Source organism: Leucoraja erinacea, chromosome 14, assembly GCF_028641065.1.
Source record: "Leucoraja erinacea ecotype New England chromosome 14, Leri_hhj_1, whole genome shotgun sequence".
Lineage (NCBI taxonomy): Eukaryota > Metazoa > Chordata > Chondrichthyes > Rajiformes > Rajidae > Leucoraja > Leucoraja erinaceus.
This window is the reverse complement of record NC_073390.1, coordinates 23310300-23330913: the sequence shown is the minus strand read 5'-3', so window position 1 is coordinate 23330913 and position 20614 is coordinate 23310300. Positions and strand designations below refer to the sequence as shown.

Below are 20614 nucleotides of genomic sequence, written 5' to 3'. Positions count from 1 at the left end.
AAACTGCCTGTGTGATTCGTCTTCAGCTGATGTGACGAGCAGAGTTGGTTGATTTTGTAGTCTAAACTCAACATTGATCTGGCCTGTGCATTGATCGGGTATTTGTGAAAATGCTTAGTTTCTCGAGGGTAAATCCAGAGATATTAAAAGCCCACATCTGGAGTGGTATCTAACGAGTTTAATTTTCTTGGGGGTTTATTTATTTATGGTAATGTGATTGCTTTTAATCAAGGAGACTTTATCCATTTGCTTCCTTTACAATCCAATTTGTGTAAATTTGATATTGCTACCTGATTAAGAATGTGGTGTACCGATTTCAATCGGCGCTACATATCCTAAAACCCTCAGCCTGGAGCAATGCATAACTTTTGGGAATAGGGTCGTAAATTGTGACAGAAGCTGTGGTCTCTGCTGAGATGAATCATTTTGCACTTTCGTTTTTGAAATGATGATTAATCCATTGCCCAGCACAGTAATGGGATGGCTGATGTAAAACAACGAGGCCAATGAGATAAATGATGCTTGGGTGGATTTGATTGTCCATTGAATATAACATTCAATTGTTAATCCAATGTTCCAGGAAAAAATAATCAGGACTGCAACAACGTGCATTTGATTTCAGCACTGTGTGAATTGTTGAGTAGAAAAAATAGATTTGCATTTGTGTAGTACTTTTCACCACTTTTAAAAGTTTCAAAGTCCTTTGTGATTGTTAACACTGTTATTCTTGCTCTGCTTATTTAGAAAAGTCATATAAATGGGAACCTATATACAATTAAGAAGTTTTCGTTGGTGAATCTTTCCCTACTGTCCTTGTGTGACTGGGAATTTTTTGCCTCTTCACATGTTAATACTGTGTTAAATACTCTGTGACCTTGCTGGGAAATGGAATTAAACTAAATGGCATCTGTGTTTGCTAAATTTATACTCTATTCTTTATGAAGTAAAGCAATCTGAGGTCAAAGTTAAATCATTAATGTGCAAGAGTAGAGTAGCAGCCATTATCTAAGGTAAATCTGAATAATTGGAAAATATACAAACCAAAAAAAGTGTCTGAAATCAAAAGCTGTACCTGCAGTGATATTTTCTTTACTTTGCTTTAGGTCTTAATCAACATGGGAAGGAAGCACTAATCAAGATTCTAACATGATTGGAGGCTTGTTCATTTACAATCACAAGGGGGAAGTTCTTATCTCCAGAGTTTACAGGGATGACATTGGGTAAGTACTATTGTTATTGAAGCAGTCTTTTCTTTCTTGTAAATTGTCTACCTTTAAGATCGTTTTGCTTTGTACTGTTACTGATATGATATTGCCGTGAACCATGGTGAATTTCCCGAAAAACTGGTCACGTGCAGTCAGCGGTTCTTTATGCATGGAATAATAACTACTACATGCCATCATTGTTTGGATGGTTGGCAGTGGGCTCGTATATAATATGAACAAAGTAATTTTCTACCTGCGTTTGGGGGATTGTTTTGAAGGTCAGTAGCCAGAGATTATGGCAATAGTTTGAAAGCAATTGTGCATACATAGTAAATGATTTAAACAGTATCCAATAGATATTAGATTTGCATAGCTAGTACTCTAATGTAAACTTAAAATAATTCTAACCACAGGTGATTTACTCATAAAACAATTTCAAAGCAAAATTGTGCAATTCGGCTTATTATTATTTTTGAACCCAGATATAATTGTGACATCCATGCCATCCATTCTCTGCTTCCAGAATGCTGACTTGCATCAAATTTATTTGACTGCTTTTATCTGTACTTAAAAAAAATTCGAGCCGCTCAAAATTGTGAAGAAGAAAAAAGGGAACTTTCTAACAGTCTTTTCACAACATTGCTCTTTCCATCACTAAGTACTGGTGCTGTGCTTTTACCATTGTGGTTTTGTTACTATTTTGAAATGGATTTTAGAATTTCTGCAAACTAATATTGAGTGTGTCGCCTAAATGTGTTAGGCTGAATGATTTTGCTGCCTGCTTAAGAAATGCTAAAATTCTAGACTGATTATCTAATCAGAAATTAAACTGAGTGGAAGCTGAATGTTTAAACCATTTAGAGGGTAGGGTGTAGTTTCATGAACATATTGACAGCATTGTGGAACTTAACTGGAGTCAATGTAATCAAAATTGTTCTTCGAAAAGAGCTAATTTAGAAGGTGTTCAAAATTTGGATGTTTTTAAAAGTTGGAACTGATTGTTTTTAGTAAGGGGAAGTAACTAGAGAGATATAGATTTAATGTTTTTTCTTTAAAAGATGCATGTTCTTTGAGAACACACCAAATAGTTGCAATCTGAAATGCACTGCCAGTAAAGAGTGGTGGAAAGAGATTTATGAGTAACTTTTAAAGAGATCATCAGTAAGATGGCAGGCAGCAAAACATTCAGCACTCTGGAAGGAGATTAGGATATATCAATGAATCGTATCCTATTTAGCACAGACATACCCACCAATTTGCCTAACTGAACTAATCCTACTTATCTGGGTAGACCCCTCTGGTCTCTTTTAAAAATCTTTCCCCTCTTACCTTAAACCTATGCACTCTAATTTTAGTCTCCAATACCCTGGGGAAAATACTTGATTTTTCATGTTATCAATGGAGAATGCCCCTAATGTTATGTACCTTTGCAACGGTCAACCCTAGGCCTCCTCCATTCCAGGGTGAAAAGTCTTAGCCGGTCTAGCCTCCCCTTATGACTCAAACCTTCCAGTCTCGGTAACATCTTTGTAGACCTCCTCTGTACCCTTTCCAGTTTAACACCTTCCTTCCTATATTAGGGTGGTCAAAACTCTACATGGTAATCCAAACATGGGCTTACCAATGTCTTGCACAGCTGTACATGTCCCACCCTGGTTTGTCTCACCAAAGTGCAACACATTGCATTTATCTGAATTAAACTCCACCTGCCATTCCATAAACCACTGGCCCTGTTGATTACAATCGTCTTGTCATCTTGGATAACCTTCTTCACTGGATATTTGAATGCACAATATCACTAATCCTTTTTCTCCAGAGATGCTGCCTGACCTGCTGAGTTACTCAAGCACTTTGTTGCTTTTTTTTTGTAAATGAGCACCTGCAGTTGTGCCTATCTTTGAACTATGCCTGATGAGTTAGCTAAGAAAATGGTCTAAGAGATTACTGCTTGAAGGCCACATTCAGCTACACTGACACATACATCATCGATAGTTGAGTAATCCAAGAATATTCTGCATCCAGATATCAACAAAATAGAGAGAGTACAGAGGAGATTTACTAGAATGTTGCCTGGGTTCAGCAACTAAGTTACAGAGAAAGGTTGAACAAGTTAGGGCTTTATTCTTTGGAACGCAGAAGGTTAAGGGGGGACTTGATAGAGGTCTTTAAAATGATGAGAGGGATAGACATAGTTGACGTGGATAAGCTTTTCCTAATGAGAGTAGGGAAGATTCAAACAAGGGGACATGACGGACTAGAAGGGTCGAGATGGCCTGTTTCCGTGCTGTAATTGTTATATGGTTATATGTGCATGAAATATGGCTCCTGGGTGCAAGAGGGCCAGAGGAGAGAATTTGGAAATGCTTTGTTTAGAAGCCTTTGGTGGTAAATAGAAGCATCAGACTCCTGTTTGTTTTCCTTCAACCAAATTGCTGTTGTTGCAGTCCAAAGGGTGTTGATCCGATACATTGACTGTCCATCACCTTCCACAGATGCTGCGTGACCTGCTGAGTTCCTGCAGCAGTCTTTTTTTCTCCAGCATCTGTAGTGTCTTATCTCCAAATATCATTGATGCATGAACCGTGCTTCAAGAATGGCTTTTAAAATGCAGGGTGGAAGGTCTTGTGGCTCTTTGTCAAGAGCTCTGATTAACAATCGTGAAACTTCTAAATTTAAACATCTTTTCCCTCCCTCCCTCCTTTCTTTTTGCTCTCCCATCATTTCTCTTCCCCCTGCCCTCACCTATTGTTCCGTAATAAAATAATTTCTATCCCCCACAGTCCTTTTCTTGCAGTAATCCCTACTGTTATTACTGCAGTAATGCCTCTGTTATTTTCAATATGCCCATCAGTAGAACCAATTCCATTGCTGCTTAGCTCTCTCATCACTTTTAAACCCCATCCAATCATGGTAGATATTTCCTAAGATAGACATAAATGTTGCCATAACTCAGCGGGACAGGCAGCATCGCTGGAGAGAAGGAATTTCAACCGAGACCCTTCTTCAGACTGATGGACCTTTCCTACGTCCGTGCTGTGGTCATAATTTATCATACTATTACTTAATAAAGTTTCTAATCTTTGCATGTTGAAGGAGTTTATATATCTCCTTTTCTAACAGTTATATACAAATGAGAATTTTTCTTTTTTTGGCGGGATTCATTTTTCAATGAAAACGCGCATCCTTGAAAATCTTATTAAATCATTCCCTAATTTTATTTCCTGTCGTGTATAGCCAGCAGCCCATTACCACCACACCGTTGCTGCTCTTCTAAATCTAGGTATTGACTGCTTACCAGTATGGGGTTAGGAAAGTGCATTGAGGATGTATGGTCCTATTGTGTTGCAATGGGATCATCCTTATGTACTTACCAGAAGGTGTCATTTTATGGTAATCAAGAATACTCTGCTTAATTTACCAACATTACCCTCCATATCTTCCAAATTTTGTCACATTAAAGCTGGTTGTAACAACCCTTGGCTCAAATTATTTTATTTTTAAATAATCAATATCACACTCCGTTTGATATTCAATTGACCTGGGTACTACATCATTCTCAGCACAGGGCTACCAATACATACTTAGCTGATTATGCCAATCAGATTCCTGTTTATAATTTTCTGACTGAGACTTGTTCTCCTGAAATTTTATCAGGTCATCCTATGTGATGCTAGGTCAGTGCGCTCCACCAATGTAGATAGTGCTGGCCACATTTTAGCGAACAAACTTAAACCACCTGTGTATTATTTATTAAAATCCTTTCATTATATCTTGTGCAGCTTCTAAAAGGTAGCCACATAATCTTCTCAAGCTGTAGTCAGGTTACACTGAGGATGGGATGCTAGTAGACAGAATCCTTTTCACCTATCTATTGGCATGTACAATTGACGTGTTAAGAGTTGCAGAAGCAAATTCAAACATGATATTGGATATTTTCATCAGATGTAATTTTGTGGGATATTTGCTTGGATGTAGATCTGTGGGATAAGTTAATCTTTAAATAGTATAAATAGAAAATTCAGAAATATTAATAGCATCTACAGAATAAAAATTGAAGTAATGCACTTGAACAGTGGTGGCCAATCAATGGTGAAATCGATAGCCATTTCCCTCATGGGGGGGATAAATATACTGCAAGATTAAGTGCTCTTACAGTGGACAAATTTATTAACATGTTTCTCAGGACGAGATATGTTACCGCAGAGAAATACTTTCCACGTCAGGCATATTTTTAGTGTGTGTATTATCGGGAGAGTAATGGCTGTTGACTAGCCCTGTCAATAATCATAACACAGTGCTGAAGATAGCTGATCAGGTTCCATCTATGGAGAGATAAATTAGTTGGTTTTGGATCAATACACTTTCGTCAGAAGTGGTAAAGTTAGAACATGACCGTGCTTCAAGTTGCAGGAGGACATGGGTGCAGGGAACAGGGAATGTTAATGATGGGTGGAAACTGAGATGCTAATGTGAGGTAGTTATTATGCCTGATGGTTGGTTAATTCCATATCATTCTTCTCTTCACCTGTAGCTCCTTTGTAACCTTTGCATGTTTCTTTCTAACTTTTTCTGGTTCTGATGCAAGGCCATCAGTCTGAAGGGTCGCTTGCTTCTCTCTCCACAGATGCTGCCCGAAATGCTGAATATTTCCATCACTTTCTGCATTTATTTCTAATTTCAAGCACCTGCTTTTGAATTTTCAACCCTGTCATCGTTTCCTATTCAAATATCTGAAGATTTTGTGGATTCAACTAATTCCTGAATGGGTTTATTCTTTAATTTTTACATTTGTTTCAATGCATATTATTCTACAGATTCCCAATGGTGGTGGTCCTCAGGTCCTGATACCATTTGGCTAGAATTGAGTCAAAACTTCCCTTGTTTGCATCTGTGCAGAAATCTTTGCTTGTCTGAAGCTATGTTTTACTCTGCACTAGCAGCTGAATGTCACTCGGTGAAGTGGTTTTGTCTTTTTTTATATAATCTATGGGCTAATCTGGATCCGGCTGAGTACTTCACTACTGATGCCTGAGCCTTGAACCTCTCGCCTCTTTTACATTCCTTTCCCAGAAGTACTTTCACATAATCTTACACTTAAGTCTACCTCATTTGGTTATCTTGTTACTGTATTTAAATATTCTTTTGCACAGCCCTGTGCACTACAATCTTGCACCATTTTGCTATTTTGTTCTAGTCTCCATATTTTTTTATTACTATATATTTACTATACAGTGCCCTCCATAATGTTTGGGACAAAGACCCATCATTTATTTACATGCCTCTGTACTCCACAATTTGAGATTTGTAATACAAAAAAAATCACATGTGGTTAAAGTGCACATTGTCAGATTTTATTAAAGGGTATTTTTATACATTTTGGTTTCACCATGTAGAAATAACAGCTTATATCGGTGACGTGCGGTGAGGTCAATGGCTGGGGAGGCACTGGCTAGTATCAGAGCCAGATTTACACACATATGAACCCGATAGAGGTAGCTTAAATTCACCATCCAATTGGCAGGTTGCACAATGACTACTTAATGTTTCATATTTCATATCAGCATTCTTTACAACACATGCATACAGGTTATTGATTGGGGACGATCAGCCATGATCACAATGAATGGCATTGCTGGCTCGAAGGGCCGAATGTCCCCCTCCTACACCTATTTTCTATGTTTCTAATCTAGCCCAGAATCTTCCTCCCCCCCCCCTCCCCCCCCCCCCCCCCCCCCCCCCCCCCCCCCCCCAGAATCAACGTTTCCCACTGTGAGGGAAGGCACAAAAATTGAACAGGCCTCTTTCAAAGTTCAGTCCTCTTCCTCTGTTCAACTGTGGCCGGGGCCTATTGAAGCCTCTGCAGTCGCCGCTGCAGCCCAGAGCCTCAGAATCAGCCATTTCCCTACCGGAGACCGCGGCTTCCGAAGTCCACATACCGAGCTGGGCCGAGATTCAACGTTGGCGATCCCCGCGATGTTAAGGTCAACGGGTCAAAGCCGCCCGTGGCTGGAAAGCAGCACCGCCAGCGGTGGAATGCAGTACTGTGCTGCCGCTGCCGAAGCTAGCTAACGTGGAGTGAGAGCGAGGTAGCGTCAATTACTGAGCCCCCTTGTGAGGCAGATGTGATCGCTGCCTCCCCTGGAGCTTTTCCTTTGCAGTTTTATGTGAGATCAGCAAGCACAAATTTAATATCTTTATATGTGAAATACGTTACCTGGAATATGGAAGGTGAGGACATGTAATGAAGGGGGTTATAAACATTACTTTGGTGACATACATAGAGATAGTAACAGGCACATGCTTATTGCCCGCGCTCCATGCAGTTTCTGAGGGGTTGCGCAATCAGAGAGGAGGCTCAGCTCGTCGCTGCCTTACCTCTCATCTCTCCCTGTATTTGCGATTTGACTATAAAAAATGATAAGATTATTCTAGAAATTACATAACAGAGATCAGTGGAAAAATCTTTATATTTATTTTATTATTATTTTACTTTACTTTTCTTAACAGCTATTTTCATTTGGGAGTATGACAGGTGAGGCTCTGCCTCCCCTGACCGCACGTCCCTGGTTTATACATAGTCCCCCCCATTTCAGGGCACCATAATGTTTGGGACACATGGCTTCACAGGTGTTTGTAATTGCTCAGGTGTGTTTAAATGCTTCCTTAATGCAGGTATAAGAGAGCTCTCAGTGCCTAGTCTTTCCTCCAGTCTTTTCATCACCTTTGAAAACTTTTATTGCTGTTTATCAACATGAGGACCAAGTTGTGCCAATGAAAGTCAACAAAGCCATTATGAGACTGAGAAACACGAATAAAACTGTTAGAGACATCAGCCAAATCTTAGGCTTACCAAAATCAACTGTTTGGGACATTAAGAAGAAATAAAGCACTGATGAGCTTATTAATCGCAAAGAGACTGGCAGGCCAAGGAAGACCTCCACAGCTGATGACAGAAGAATTCTCTCTATAATGATTGGGGATGATTAGCCATGATCACATTGAATGGCGGTGCTGGCTCAAAGAGCCAAATGGCCTACTCCTGCACCTATTGTCTATTGTCCATGAATTGTAGACTTCAAGCAGTCATTGCATGCAAAGGATATGACAAAGGAAATGAAAATACTAAACATGACTACTTTCATTTACATGACATTGCTGTGTCCCAAACATTATGGTGCCCTGAAATGGGGGGGGGGGGGGGGGGGGGGGGGGGAGAGGAGGGACTATGTATAAACATGGCTGTAATTTCTACATGGCGAAACCAAAATGTCTAAAAATGGTCTTTATTAAATTTTGCACTTTAACCACATGATTTCTGCTATTACAAATCTCAACGTGTGGAGTACAGAGGCAAATAAATACATGATGGGTCTTTGTCCCAAACATTATGGAGGGCACTCTATATCAAGTTCAAGTCAAGTAAGTTTATTGTCATGTGACCCTGATAGGACAATGAAATTCTTGCTTTGCTTCAGCACACAGAACATAGTAGGCATTGACTACAAAACACATGAATAAATAAACTGATAAAGTGCAAATAACAGATAATGGGTTGTTAATGTTCAGAGTTTTATCCGAGCCAGGTTTAATAGCCTGATGGCTGTGGGGAAGTAGCTATTCCTGAACCTGGTTGTTGCAGTCTTCAGGCTCCTGTACCTTCTACTTGAAGGTAGCAGGGAGATGAGTGTGTGGCCAGGATGGTGTGGGTCTTTGATGATACTGCCAGCCTTTTGAGGCAGTGACTTCCATAAATCCCCTCGATGGAAAGAAGGTCAGAGCTGATGATGGACTGGGCAGTGTTTACTACTTTTTGTAGTCTCTTCCTCTCCAGGGCGCTCAAGTTGCCGAACCAAGCCATGATGCAACCGGTTAGCATGCTCTCTACTGTGCACCTGTAGAAGTTAGAGAGAGTCCTCCGCTGATGTGCTTTCTTGATAATTGCATCAGTGTTCTCGGACCAGGAAAGATCTTCAGAGATGTGCACGCCCAGGAATTTGAAGCTCTTGACCCTTTCAACCATTGACCCGTTGATATAAATGGGACTGTGGGTCCCCATCCTACTCATTCCAAAGTCCATAATCCGTTCCTTGGTTTTGCTGGTGTTGAAGGCCAGGTTATTGTGCTGGCACCATATGGACAGTTACTCGATCTCTCTTCTATACTCGTACTCATCCCCATCAGTGATACAGTGGTGGCGTCAGCGAACTTGATGATGGAGTTCGCACTATGACCGGCTACGCAGTCATGAGTATAGAGTGAGTACAGCAGGGGGCTGAGCACGCAGCCTTGAGGTGCTCCCGTGCTGATTGTTATCGAGTCTGACACATTTCCACCAATACGAACAGAGTGTGGTCTGTGGATGAGGAAGTCGAGGATCCAATTGTAGAGGGATGCGCAGAGACCCAGTTCTGCGAGTTTGGTAACCAGCTTGGAGGGGATGATAGTATTAAATGCCAAGCTGTAATCAATGAATAACAGCCTGACATATGAGTTTTTGTTGTCCAAGTGGCCAGCGAGATTGCATCCACCGTTGATCTGCTGATATGCTGTGAACAAGGAATTTCATTGTACCCTGGTGTAAGTGACAATAAACTAATCTAATCTTGTACTTGGATATCAATATCTGCTGCCTGCTAAAACATCCTCATTGAATTTAAAATTTGCATCATTCCAATATGTTATCACCCCCAGTTCATTAATCCTTACAATTTGGAATGAATAAGCTCCAATTTAATTTGTTTTAATTTTAATTTATCCCACAGTCAGTCTTTCCCCACATTCCATGCCAAAACGTCTCCTTCCCCTCTAAGATGCATCTTAAAAACAGCCACCTAGACTTTTGACCCTGCCCTAATATTTGCTTAATTTTGGTTGAAGTGAAGCACAATAAGATGATTTAACGGAATTTAAGACCTTAGATAAAATCAGTTATTTTTTTTCCACTCATCTGCAATGGTTAGCAGTGAGTTTTATTTCCTATTATTTCTATCACATTTTCATTTCCAATGATTATTTTCCGTTTTCTCTGCTTATGCCCAGTTTCTAGCAAGGATAGCACTGTTTGTAATTGGAATTCTGCCAAAATTTCAGCAGTGAATTCCATATTGTTGTTCTTTGACTTCCTGTCATAAATAATGAGGAAATAAGATGGCATGGCATTTGATGATGACTGTGGATCATTTGACCTGGGGGTGAGGGACAAATGTGCTACTTTGGAGACAAATTGAGACATGATATGTTCCAAGGTACACAAAAATGCAGGAGAGACACGGGTGCAGCAGCATCTTGAAACGTTGCCTACTTCCTTCGCTCCATAGATACTGCTGCACCCGTGAGTTTCTCCTGCATTTTTGTGTACATTCGATTTTCCAGCATCTGCAGTTCCTTCTTAAACATGATATGTTCCAATTCTCTTTTGGGAGTAAAATGTTAATAATCTCATCTGTTATGTGGATGGGGAACACTTTGTAATATCTGTGTGAGGCAGCAGTGTTTCAGAATCTATTGGCTAGTTACCCCAGCATAAATTGTTTATATTGCGATAACCTTTAGTTCTTACCCAATGCATTTCCTAAAGTCTGATCTCCCCATCTGAGACCTATTCAAATATGGATGTGCCAGTTTCCTGATAGATCAGTGGAGATAAAATAGTTTGAAAACAATGCGAGTTATAAAAGCCATCTCTAGCATGCATAGGGTTACAGATCTGTTTTGGATCAGGCATGTAATATGTTCAATTATTGACTAATGCTTTTGCATGTGCTGGTGATTTGCACCTCTCGATTGTCCATTGTTCTCCTTTAGATGTCTGTGAATAGTCCTTTTGTAGTTCTCATCTGTGTCTTTTTTTCTTTCTGGGCTTTGTATGTTCTAACCCTCTCTCCTTGGTCTGTCACTTCCCCTTCCTTGCTGACGTCTCATTTTCCCTCATCTCATCATGTGCTCATTGGCTGCACTAGGAATAGGTAAGAGTCATTTGTCACCTTTGTGCTATGCAACCAGTGATTTGACCTATTTTGAGCTTTGCCATGGCATGTTGGTAGTTGTTACATGGTTGAAGTAATTAACCCGGGGTTGGTATGATGGGGGAAGTCTTTGAGCAGCAGTAGTTGGCAGGAATTCAAATCTGTTACCGAAATTTAGCTCCACTGCGTTTAATGCAATACTTTTAAGGGAAGTTTGTATGCATGAGAGGAAGGAATAGGGTATGCTGAGCTCAGGTAGGAGGTTCAAGAGAAGTATTAACTCTAGCACAGACTACTCTGTTACTTGCTTCAAGCACAGGAGCACAAGCATTAAAGAAATCAGCATTAAAATGCATTGTTATTAATGTAGAGAAGAACTACTGATATTGTAATTTTGCTGGGAGCATAGTAGGAACTCCTTACCACCTCGTATGCTGCTGAGTCAGGAACCTGGAGGAATCTACCAAGAAGGCCCCCACAGCTTGTGGCAAGGCTACCTGCGAGGGTGATGCTGGGTGGTGCAGCTACTTGATGTGTAGATGTGTTGCCTGGTACTGTATGGTGTTCAGCATAGTGAGTGAGGATCATACCTGGTTCTCACAGCAGCTGCTCCATATATGGCTGGACCACTTGGATTCTTCTATCCCATTGTTTCTTGTTGGATGTCAGGGAAGCTGCGTTACCCTCTAGATCTACAGCTAACCATCGTTGCACAGATTTCTCTATTGTATCATGGTCGAAAGGCAGCAATAACTGCTGAACATGTTAACATGGGGAAGTCTGTGGGCTGGTGGGAACTGTGTACTCAAGCTAAGTGATGGAGAGATGGCAGCTTACTTTGAATTCTCCAGGTGGGGATGGCAGAGAACTCAGATCTAGGTGGTCTCTCAACGTGTGGACCAGATGTTACAGGTCACCAGTGCTGGCCATCATTCACAGGCATCTCCCCTGCACTCCGCCATGGGGGTCAATGGAGGGGGTGGGATTTGTGCTTGCTTCCCTGCTTAGAAGCCGGGGAGACAATAGACAATAGGTGCAGGAGTAGGCCATTTGGCCCTTCGAGACAGCACCGCCATTCAATGTGATTATGGCTGATCATCCCCAATCAGTACCCCGTTCCTGCCTTCTCCCCATATCCCCTGACTGTGCTGTTTTTAAGAGCCCTGTCTAGCTCTCTTTTGAAAGCATCCAGTGAACCTGCCTCCCCCGCCCTCTGAGGCAGAGAATTCCACAGACTCACCATTCTCTGTGAGAAAACGTGTTTCCTCGTCTCCGTTCTAAATGGAGGGAGGGCGCTAGGCAAGGGCAGGTGGTCCACCAGATTTCTTGCACAATCCAAGCAGATGTCTTTCTAAAGCGCAGCAAGGTGTGTTTCGTGAGTGATCAAACTGCAGATCCAAGGGCATCGTTCAGAATTGGTGCTCTGTAGGGTGGTGCCAAGTGGGGTATCAGTGTATAACCATATAACAATTACAGCACGGAAACAGGCCATCTCGGACCTTCTAGTCCGTGCTGAACACTTACTCTCACCTAGTCCCATCTACCTGCACTCAGACCATAACCCTCCATTCCTTTCCAGTCCATATACCTATCCAATTTATTTTTAAATTATAAAATCGAACCTGCCTCCACTACTTCCATTGGAAGCTCATTCCACACTCTCTGAGTAAAGAAGTTCCCCCTCATGTTACCCCTAAACATTTGTCCCTTAATTCTCAAATCATGTCCTCTTGTTTGAATCTTCCCTACTCTCAATGGAAAAAGCTTATCCAGGTCAACTCTGTCTATCCCTCTCATAACTTTAAAGACCTCTATCAAGTCCCCCCTTAACCTTCTGCGCTTCAAAGAATAAAGACCTATCTTGTTCAACCTTTCTCGGTAACTTAGGTGCTGAAACCCAGGCAATATTCTAGTAAATCTCCTCTGTACTCTCTCTATTTTGTTGACATATTTCCTATAATTTGACGACAAATTGTACACCATACTTCAGAATTGGCCTCACCAGGCTGTGGTATGGGCTGTGACCTGTGACTGAGCCAAAGAATCAATATTTCATTCCAATTAAATTCTAGTAGAAAATCAAGGTTAATTGCAACAATTTAATTTACTTGAGTCGCTTTACTGGAGTCCAGCCATTACATTAAAACAATGTTATTTATATTGTTGATTATATCTCAGGAAAATGAGCTAAGTATGCTTCTGCTAATGTTTGAGAATTTGTGCATGTTCAGACAGTCTGTGACAGCTTATCAGCCATGCATGTTGGATCTTGCTGTAAGACTTGGCAGGAAGTGGATTTGTGCCATGGCAGGATACTTGTCAGCATTAGCAGACCTATCGAATGAAATATACTGAAACAAAGAGCTGCGGGTACTGGTTACAAAAAAAGATGGTGCTGGAGTAACTCTGCTGGTTAGGCAGCATCTCTGGATAGGTGACGTTTCGAGTCGGGACCCTTCTTCAGACATTGTAGGGGAGGGAGGAATGGGAAGAAAGCTTGAAGAAAGGAGGTACAGTTTAAAGCCCGGCAGGTTATATGTTGATGCAGGCGAGGTGGGGAGGCAGATGGTTAGACAAATGCCAGAGGTGAAAAGACAGAAGGTGTGAGACAAAACGATATTGGGAAGATAGAGAAAGAAATGTAAGTGGAAGGAGAGGGAGAGGGGAGAAATAGGTGAGCCCAGGTGAGAAAGATGAGAAGTTGGTGGTACTCTCAGGGATGTAAGCAGAAGTGACAGAAATCAAAATAAATTTGAATCTAGTCTGTGGCTGCCTGAAAATTATCTAAAAAGAAAACCTGCATGTTTCCATAGTGCGTGCATCCTAATTTAACAATCCTGAGCTTTTGTGGTATTGATAACTCTAATTGATCTTAACTCCCTCTTCTCTTCCTTATATTCCCAGGTTTGGAGATTCAAATTAGTTAGTATCGCTTCTGAGTCAGTTTAGTAGTTCGTTCCCTCAAACTCCCCATTGCTGGAAGTATGTACTGGTACGGATCAACAGGGATATGTGACCTTTTAGATCAGGGTTATTTTGTTGAAGGCCAATTTGAAAACAGAATTCACACCCATTTGTCTCCTCATCCTGACCAAGAGTAACTTTTAACTTTGGAAAGGACTATATATTTGTTCAAAGGCAACTTTTGTTTGTAAAGTTGTTATTTTGCCAAAACACTTTTCCCAGTCCCCTTGATCTGGCTACCAGTTTATAGGTGTCACAACAGGTCAATATAACCAAGTGGTTTGATAAATTAGAGACTTTTTAAATAAAAAGTGTTTTCTGTTCTTGCACTGCACGACCTTGCTTTTTTTTAATAACCATAGTGAACTATGAAGTGAAGTAACTTTTTTTTTACTAGCTGAACTAGCATTGTATCATGACTGTGCAAATCCTTGTCTTGAGTTACAGGTCTAGGATCTGCATTCAACACAACTTTTAGACCAAAAGAGTTTGATTATGAATTTTAGAAAAGGATCTCGTATTGTATGTTTCAGTCTATAGCTGTACACAAACGTAGCAACAACATTACCGTCTATAAATTGAAATTTAAAAAACTGTTAATAGCTGAATATGAAATAAAAACATAAACTGGTGTAACTACTAGTTAAGCAGAATCTGTGGAAAGAGAACATAGCGATTGGTTCAAGTCAAAGATTCTTCACCAGAACTGGGAAAGATAGAAACAATGGCTCTTTCCCAGTTATGATGGTGTTGGACCAGAAACTGAAATGTTTCTTATCCACAGGTGCTTCCTGATCCGAGTGTTACCAGTATTTTCTGTTCTTCTTGGGTTCATGAGTTTCACATGTCTAAAAATGAAATTGTAAATTATATTTAAATGGCGGCTTGTTTTGTGTAACCTGAGCGAGTTTTGATTTCTGTTTCAGACGGAATGCAGTGGATGCTTTCCGCGTCAATGTCATCCATGCCAGGCAACAAGTGCGCTCCCCAGTGACCAACATTGCACGTACCAGCTTCTTCCATGTTAAACGTTCGAATATATGGCTGGCTGCCGTCACCAAGCAGAATGTCAATGCAGCCATGGTCTTTGAGTTCCTGTACAAAATGTGTGATGTTATGACCTCCTACTTTGGAAAGATCAGTGAAGAAAATATCAAGAACAACTTTGTCCTCATCTATGAGCTTCTGGATGGTAGGTGCAATCTATATTGATGGAATATGTGTGTACAGAAGGAACAATGTGCAGGTGGTGCTGAATATGAGTGAGTCCTAAAACTCTTATAATTAATTGTACCATAAAATGCAATTCACCAGAGTATGATTTGACATTAATTGTATGATTTATTATTGTTTTATCTATGAACTATCCCATGTGTTTCACTGAGGTACTTAAGAGTCCACTGAGAAAATCTGGTGATCGTGACCAGAATAAAGGAATACAAAGTATGGGGTGGCGCAGCGATAGAATTGCTGCCTTACAGCGCCAGAGATCCAGGTCGATCCTGACTGCGTGCTGTCTGTATGGAGGTTGTGCGTTCCCCCTGTGACCACGCGGGCTTACTCTGGGTGCTCCGGTTTCCTTCCCCACTACAAAGACGTACAAGTTTGTAGGTTAATTGGCATCAGTAAAATTGTAAATTATCCCTAGTGTGTAGGATAATGTTAATGTATGGGTAGTCACTGGTCGCCTATTTCTGTACTGTATCTGTAAAATCTAAAAGCCAGTCATTGCGGATATTTTATTGTGGGAGGTTTTGAAAGGGCTCTGTAAGTCAGGTAGCATCCATGACGAGAGAACCACAGCCAATATTTCAGGTCACTAACCTTGGATCTGATGAAACCTCGCCAACTGAAGCTTTAACGTTGTTTCTCTGACTATACACATGCTGACTTGGGCATTTTCAACATCTTATTAATGGTTCAAAGATGGCCACTGCCACCTTCAGGACACGGGAAGGAGTAGTAAATATTAGCCATGCTAATGTTGTCTGGATTTGAGAATATTGGTTATATGGAGAGTTTGGACAAACTTGGATTGTTTTTTCTGGACTGTTGGAGATTGAGGGGGGAGTTGTTAGAAGTATATAAAATAATGAGGAGGGTAGTTGGGGTGGATAGTCAGAACCTTTTTTCCCCAGGGTGAAAATGCCAAAGAGCATAACTTTCAGGTCACATGGGGTAAGATGGGGTAAGATTAAAGGAGATGTGTGGGGCAAGTTTCTTATGCAGAAAGGTGGGTGCCTGGAATGTACTGTCAGAGGTGATGGTTGTGGCAGATATCATAACGGCGTTTAAATGGCTTTTAGATAGGTACAGAGAGCTGCAGGGATGTGGATCCCAGCCAGCTGGAGGAGGAGAACCTGGCATCATGTTTGGCACAGAAATAATGGCCCAAAGTGCTTGTTTCTGTGCTGTACTGTTCCTTGAAAGCAAAGCCTGAGTATTTTAACAAAAAAATCGAGGTAATGAATAAAAATAATACTAGTTTTCACTTAAGTTTATGGATTGGATCTGAAGCCTCATTGGGTTTGATTTTTCTTCCCACATCTTTTATGTGGAAGTTGCAAAGTGTGAATTCTTTCATACTTTATCCCACAGGGAATTGTCATATGGCAAGCCCAAAGGAGAGACAATAAATAGAAAATAATTACAGATCCACCACCAATTTTTCGGGACCCATGGTTCTGGATTATTTGTTTTGCCGGACCATCAGAAGATATGGTCTCAGAGAGGAGTTAAACGGTACCAGAATGGTCCACTTAGACAGTTCGAGATACCGACCCACAAATCGGCCTTGAAAGCCCCAATGAGATTGAGATCGGCCGCCTCACTTTTTTCCAGATTAAAGTAATTGTCGGCCCATCAGTTGTTTGAAAATTGGCGGTGGGCCTGGACTAACAAATTCAACGGAGAATTAGAGGATAAAGGACTTTAGCATGCAATGAATGTCGAACTCGCATTGAGTGCAGGCTTCAAACTTAAATTTAAAAAAAATCTGAGCCAAAAGGAGGGATTTGGACAAGTGATGGGCATTGGTCAAACTGGTCAGTTTTAAGGAGGAAGGTAAGCAGAAAGAATTCTGGCACTTGGATTTTTTATAATGGGAGTTACAAGTGCCAGTGATAGCACAGTAAAATTAAGAATGAAAATATGTCCAAAGCAAAAATGCTGGGCTTGTAGAACATAGTTTAAAGATGGGAAGGGCTAAGACTGAAGGGAGTTGAACAGAAATTTTTTAAATTGAGTCTCATAAGCGAAATACTTCAGATGCAGGAAATACAACAGAATATAAAAAGTGGATTATGGGAAAGTTGAAGAGACACAGATTTGGAAATAAAAATAAATAATTTTTAACCTAGGAGTTATCAGACATCGAGCCAGACTAGGTAAAAGAGCATAAGGGTTCACTCTAACCTTGGTTTTAGAGACAAATAATAGCTATTGCAAATTCTTAGCCTGGATGGGAAATGGGAAAATGTGTAAATTAAAGTGCAAGGCTAACTCAGCATGTCAGGCAGAATCTTTAGAGAAAAATTATGGGTGATGTTTCGGGTCCTGACCAGCTACTCCAGCACTGTGTCTATCTTCAGTATAAACCAGCATCTACTGGGGGTTTTTTTGTTCCTCCAAATTGATGAGTTTTTTGTTTACTTCCAATAGGAAATATAAACTTGCCTTGGATCAATCTTTTACCTTGAGCCTAGAATTAAAATAAGTTGTCTTTCCACACAGAAATCCTGGATTTTGGTTACCCACAAAATTCTGAGACAGGAGCATTGAAAACGTTCATTACCCAACAAGGAATCAAAAGTCAGGTAAGCAGTATCAAGTAGTTTGAAGAAAGCAGCATTGCTGCAGAGTTATTTATGTATTTGCTAGTCATGATGTGTTGCTACAGATTAAATAATGGCCATATTTAAAAGCTATAATTAAAAGGCAACTTTAAGACGTATTCCTTCAACTCCACCCAAAATGAGTAGGTTATTCAGGGCTGAAATTAGGAGAAATTTCTTGACTTGCTTTTGGTGGATCTTTGAAATGTTCTAGTCTCAGTAATAGTTCATTTGAAATGGGGATCAATTAATTTCTGGATATCAAACAGTTTTGGGGATAGTGCAATACAATATTTTATGTCAAATCAGCTGTAATCTTGTTCAATGGGCTAGTCCTAAGGGGTCGCATGGTCTACTGTTCTTATACATGTTCTTATCTTTGAATTTTCTCCACTTCTGAAGGGCTGCTATTCTTTCTATATGGGCTATAGCAATAAACTGAGTGTGAGACACTCGCCTATTCTTGCATTGTGGTCTTCGTACATTTTCACGCACGTGTTGCAGTGGGAGTTGATGTCTTCACAGTAGGATTTCAGGATGATCCTGTCAGCTGCACCATCCACCAACCCAAACTCTTCTACTGAGCTTGACCACTGTGCTGATATGCTGCCTGGTGGATGAGCACACCGGTTGAGGAAAGGTCATAAGCTGTCGGAGCAGAATTAGGCCATTCAGCACATCAACTCTGCCATTCAATCCTGGCTGATCTATCTTTCCCTCTCAATCCCATTCTGTCTTCCCTCCATAACCCGTGACACCCGTAGTAATCAAGTTAACTGGGAAATTGCCCCTTCCTTTTTAAAAACTGCTGTGATTTTTTTTTAATTTACTCTTCAATTAAGGATGTTGAATGAGAAATGGAAATAGATCCTGTCAACAACAAGTAGTGTGTTGACTTTCGTTCGTTGAGATGTAAGCACTTTCTCCAGGGGCATGCCTGATAACCAGATATTCCATAGTTCTGCTCCCAGGAGTTCAATAATGTGATAATCTTCCTGAGGTAGGGCTGGTGCCAGCAAACTAATAACATTTCCTGTTTGGAAAGTCTGGTTGTTGCAGATAGGATTATATGTTGTTGGTAGATTTGGGGTGGAGACCCAGTGAAGTATGGTTGGGAATGTATCCTATGTTTGCTGCCACTGCAGAGAGGAATACCCTGACTCAGCAGGAAGTCACTAAATATAACAAAGAGCTTTGAGGATTTGATGTCACTGGTTTGCATCCTGCACAGTCGTGGGTCTGAGCTTCACTCACTTCCAATCAAATGTAATGGAAAAATCAAATACCAGAGGGCATTGCTTTAAGGTGAGAGGGGCAGAGTTTAAATGAAATATGCAGGGCAGGTTTATATTTTACATAGGGTTACTGGGTGCCTGGAATGCTTCACTGGGGGGTGGTGGTGGTTAAGGCAGATATAATAGTGGCGTTTAAGAGGCTTTTGGATAAGCATATAAGATAGACTTGGTTTGTACTCTCTAGAATTTAGGAGATTGAGAGGGGATCTTATAGAAACTTACAAAATTCTTAAGGGATTGGACAGGCTTGATGCAGGAAGATTGTTCCCGATGTTGGGGAGGTCCAGGACAAAGGGTCACAGCTTAAGGATAAGGGGGAAATCCTTTAAAACCGAGATGAGAAAAACTTTTTTCACACAGAGAATGGTGAATCTCTGGAACTCTCTGCCACAGAGGGTAGTTGAGGCCAGTTCATTGGCTATATTTAAGAGGGAGTTCGATGTGGCCCTTGTGGCTAAAGGGATCAGAGGGTATGGAGAGAAGGCAGATACGGGATACTGAGTTGGATGATCAACCATGATCATATTGAATGGCGGTGCAGGCTCGAAGGGCCGAATGGCCTACTCCTGCACCTAATTTCTATGTTTCTATATGCAGGAGATGGAGGGATATGAATTATCTGCAGGCAGGTAAGAGTTGATCTTGCCATCATGTTCAGCACAGCCAGGGCAGGTTGTCACTGGACCTTCAGGATAAGTCTCTTATTCACATAATATGAAGATTATATTCTCCCACTGGGGATTTGTAATTTAAAGTGAGTAATCATACTAGGAAAGGAAATCTTGTGATGAAAGAAAGGGTCACCTTTCACCAAGGAAGAGATAAACAAGAGAAGCAAACAGTTTTTTAATTATGACACTAGACCTATTCCATTCTCTCTCCATATAGCGATATTTAAAAACAAGAAATCTACTTAATTGTCCAGGCAAGTGGGTTGTCAGATGCAGTAAAACTACCCGCATGAACCCACCACCACACGTATCAGAATCATTGTCGTTAATGAAGCCTTCTGTTTATGTTGATGAAAAAGAACAGTGAGGAAGAATGAGTGGTAATGTTATTTAATAAAATCCTGTTTCGTTCTAATGGAACACCATTTAAACATGGGCCCGAGTTTAAAAATAATGTCAGCAGTCTTGCACAGGCATACAATAAAACAGTGTTAGAATTAACCTTATCTAGCACCATAGAAACGTGGAAAATAGGTGCAGGAGTAGGCAATTCAGCCCTTTGACACAGCACTGCCATTCAATATGATCATGGTTGATCATCCATAATCAGTACCCTGTTCTTACTTTCTCCCCATATCCCTTGGTTCCGTTAGCCCTCAAGACCAACAATGTATTTTTTCA

General features: G+C 40.7%; 1 protein-coding gene across 1 annotated transcript in view; it reads left to right on the top strand.

Moving 5' to 3' along the window:
• Nucleotides 1–20614, top strand: part of LOC129703399 (AP-2 complex subunit mu) — a 58679-nt gene that overhangs the window by 15133 nt on the left and 22932 nt on the right. Inside the window, exons 2-4 of the mRNA XM_055645800.1 lie at nt 1104–1220; nt 15061–15326; nt 17867–17949. Of these exons, the coding sequence (XP_055501775.1) occupies nt 1147–1220; nt 15061–15326; nt 17867–17949 (423 nt within the window). The 5' untranslated portion in view covers nt 1104–1146. The remainder of the gene's footprint in view (nt 1–1103; nt 1221–15060; nt 15327–17866; nt 17950–20614) is intronic.